The sequence below is a fragment of the Triticum dicoccoides genome, chromosome 3B (genome assembly GCF_002162155.2).
Source record: "Triticum dicoccoides isolate Atlit2015 ecotype Zavitan chromosome 3B, WEW_v2.0, whole genome shotgun sequence".
Lineage (NCBI taxonomy): Eukaryota > Viridiplantae > Streptophyta > Magnoliopsida > Poales > Poaceae > Triticum > Triticum dicoccoides.
The window spans coordinates 195,898,044-195,901,592 of record NC_041385.1 but is presented as its reverse complement, the minus strand read 5'-3'; the positions used below and the strand labels follow the sequence as shown (position 1 = coordinate 195,901,592).

Genomic DNA, 3,549 nt, shown 5'->3' with positions numbered 1-3,549 from the left:
ACACACCCTAACACCTTCTTCTCATGTAGTCTGTATTTTGTTGTTTGCTGGTTTATAAAAAAGTCAGTGGGGGGTTTTCCCCTACTGTCCGTTGCTCTTCAAAATAAATAATTTTTTTACCGGAAAAAGAACAAACACATGGGCCGGTCCGCTCGCTTCCATGTGTGATTACGGATAATAATGAGAAACATATTGGGGTTTTCCATAACACCATGCTAGTCACGTTACTAATATAGTCGTTAATGGGTCATATTTACAAAGTGAGGCATGGGTTTTCCATCTCATCTTTCTTATTTAAACAACGTGTTTGGTTGAAGGGAATTAGCGATAGGAGAGTTTAAGGGGTACTAGACATATGCTCTATTGTTTGGTTGAGGGGCAAGAAAGTTGAGGAGGGAAGGGGAAATGAATTAAGGAGGCGAGGTTAGTCAAGTTCAGAAGGAAAATAAAAGGAGGTGAGGCTAATTTCCACATATCCCTTTCCTAGTTTCAGGTGGGATGGAAAAATTCCCACTAGTAAATTTCCACCACACATCAAACATGGGTTTGAGATGGATAATCTTTTTTCCAAAGCCTAAATCTCATCCCACTTCTCTCAGGCTGTCAAACACGTTGCAAGGAAATGTTGTGCGTCTTGTCTTAATTAATCACTCACTTTTTATGTTTTTTCAGCTATCTTACTTTCTAGTTTTATCTTTTCTTTCTTGATTTTACAATTTCGAGTTTTGGGGTCTTTCCTATTATTTTTATTTTTTATTTTTTATGGTTTACCATTTTCTCTTTTGTAAAAATATATTAATTTCTATTACCTCCATCCCAAAAGTATTTTCTTATGTCTAGATACATCCATATATAGACAAATCTAAGACACGTAATTCGGGACAGAGGGAGTATTTCATTAATATGCATTTTTTCTTAAATGCCTGAGCACTTTTTAAAAATCACATAATTCGAGAAAGAGGGAGTATTTCATTAATATGCATTTTTCTCTTAAATGCCTGAGCACTTTTTAAAAATCACATTAATATATTTTAAACTTCATAAATACTTTTTAATTATTTGTGCATTATTAAAATTCATAAACACTTTTTTGAAACTACAAAACACTTTTAAATTACAGGAAATATTTTGGAATTATGTGTACACTTTTTAATTGAATGGATTTTTAAAAATTACATAAACACTTTTATTTACATGGAACCTTTGTTAAAATATGGAATGTCCTTTAAATTTAACTAACATTTTTCTCAAATTGCGTAAGTTTTTATAAAATAGATGACCTTTCTATTATTATACGGATATTTTCCTAAAATACGTAAACATTTTTATAAAAATATACGATTATCTTTTAAAATGTGTGAACACTTTTTTACATGGATATCTTTTAATACGTGAATAATTTTTAAATGCATAATTGTTTCATAAATACATTTTTACGGGGGATTATAACTAATAAAGTTTTATGTGTGCATATTATTATAACACATGAGTATTTTTATTCCACTGAATACACATGATTGTTTTTATATTATTTAACAGAATTCCAGAAAAACAAGAAACATTGTAAGGTGGGCCGCACCGATTGCGGGACGTTCAGGCAGCGCTGTGGGCGGCCCCGTGCTTAACGCTCGCACGAAGCAGCGTATAGCACAGCCCTTTGTTCCCCTCAAAAAAAAAAAAAAAAAGAGAGCACAGCCCTTTGTTCTCTTCCAATCTCTTTTGCAGTTCGTTCCCTTCCCCGGCGAGCCCACCGCCGCAGCGACATCTCGCGTGCCACCGAGGCGCCGGAGTTTGATTATGGCATCCAACGATGGCGAGGGAGGAGAAGGGTGGGAGGCGGCGGTGCGAGCGGAGATGGGCGGTGCGAGCTGGTGGGACGATCCAGACGGCGCCGACCTCCACGCCAGGTTCAAGGCCTTCACGGGGCAGCGCCGCGACTGGCCCGAGCCCAAGCTCCTCTTCTGGAAGGACCTCCTCCTGCGCGTCGCCCGACGCCTCCGCCTCTGCTCCGCCCCCGCCCACTTGGTAAGTGACCGCCACCTCAAATGCGAGGGTTCGTTTGCTTTCTCTCCTGAGACCATGACGGCGACGGCCACTGCCGCAGGTGACGAGCGTTTGGTTTGCCCGCCCCGGAGGCATCACGCCGCTCTGCTTGCCGCAAGTTCTGGTCAGTTTCTACAACAACCTCACTGTATGTACAGCGTGTGCTATCGGCGTGAGCTAGTGACAAATTTTTTCTGGACATTTCAGGAGGAGATGCGTGCCGATGGGGAGATACTGCTTAAATCCGAGCTAATTGTTCCGACCGCAGGCGGCTTGTATCAGCTTGTCAGGAGGGTGAGCCAGATGGCTATCTCAAGGCGTCCGATTGTACAGGAGGACATCCTTGTGTTTAGATCTTTGGTTGAGGTATAAATTCCTTTTTCAGGCAATGTTGTTAAGAGTGTTAGTATGCTGATTTGATGCCCTGCTATTCAATTGCAGGAACGGTTTGAGGACATTGCTTCGCAGCTGAGAGGCTCCCATTGGACATCAACATGTGTCATTACTTTGACTAAATTCAATAGCTTCTTTTACGGGCGGGAGGATGCTCATGCAGCGTTATGTTACTTGACGCAACGTGGGAAAGCACGGTATCTTGCGATCAGGAAGGAAGACCCTGTCGAGGTTCACGATTTTCTGTTCCATTTTCTGTGGCTTTGTTGCAGTGAATTCCCTCATGTGTTAATACTTAAGTTGGGTGGCTAGCTTCAGGGTGTGAAGTTTCCACTTGTCTCTGCTCATGCTCCTGCCGTCTCGAAGTTTGACTGTGATACCTTACACTTAGTTTGGCAAGAAGAGAAATTGCAGCAGCAGTTTGATGTGCTTGATCGCCGATGGGAAATGTTAGTCTACTTATTGATTTGCCATCTACAATTTGCATGTAACTCTTACGTGTTGTGGTAGAACTCCTATGTAGATTGCATAGACCTAAGCCTACACATTCCAACAGTTGCTATTGTAGGGCAGTTTTACAACTAATATATTCCAAATGACTAGTACTGGTGCCATCACACATACTCCCTCCGTCCGGGTTTATTAGGCCCCCTCATATTTTGAGTCAAAATTTGACCTTACATTTGCGTAATAAAATATGATTTATATGTAGAAAAAGTGATATCAAAACTTCATTCGAATATGAATCCCACAATATAATTTCTATGACATCACTTATATTTTGCAAACCAAATCTATGGTCAAAGTTTGACCCAAAATACAAGGGGGGACTAATAAACCCGGACGGAGGTAGTAGTGTCAAGGTCTTCATGATTATTAGGGGTTGTTACTGTAGTTATTATGTTGACAATTTGTTCCAATTTTTACATAAATGCTAAACATGATCAGCTTATTTCCAGAAAATAATGGACCTTGGAGATATGATACGTTGTAACGCCACAGCTCCTTATAGGATGTCTACCCCACAAGTCGCACAAAATCACACCGTCGGGCTGAATCCGTACATTTTTCGGTGGGGGAGAGGGGTGGTGGTGGTGGTGGTCTGTGTGTGTG

The 3,549-nt window shown here is 40.8% G+C and overlaps 1 protein-coding gene across 4 annotated transcripts in view; it reads left to right on the top strand.

Moving 5' to 3' along the window:
- The first annotated feature begins 1,693 nt into the window (after nt 1–1,693).
- The window catches only part of LOC119275507, a 4,300-nt gene continuing 2,444 nt past the window's right edge, over nt 1,694–3,549 (top strand). For 3 of the 4 annotated variants that reach the window (XM_037556366.1, XM_037556368.1, XM_037556369.1), the window contains exons 1-5: nt 1,694–2,025; nt 2,105–2,167; nt 2,251–2,409; nt 2,485–2,667; nt 2,749–2,885. In XM_037556366.1, coding sequence (XP_037412263.1) covers nt 1,798–2,025; nt 2,105–2,167; nt 2,251–2,409; nt 2,485–2,667; nt 2,749–2,885 — 770 coding nt within the window. In that variant the 5' untranslated portion in view covers nt 1,694–1,797. The remainder of the gene's footprint in view (nt 2,026–2,104; nt 2,168–2,250; nt 2,410–2,484; nt 2,668–2,748; nt 2,886–3,549) is intronic. The other variant, XM_037556367.1, reaches the window with a different exon arrangement.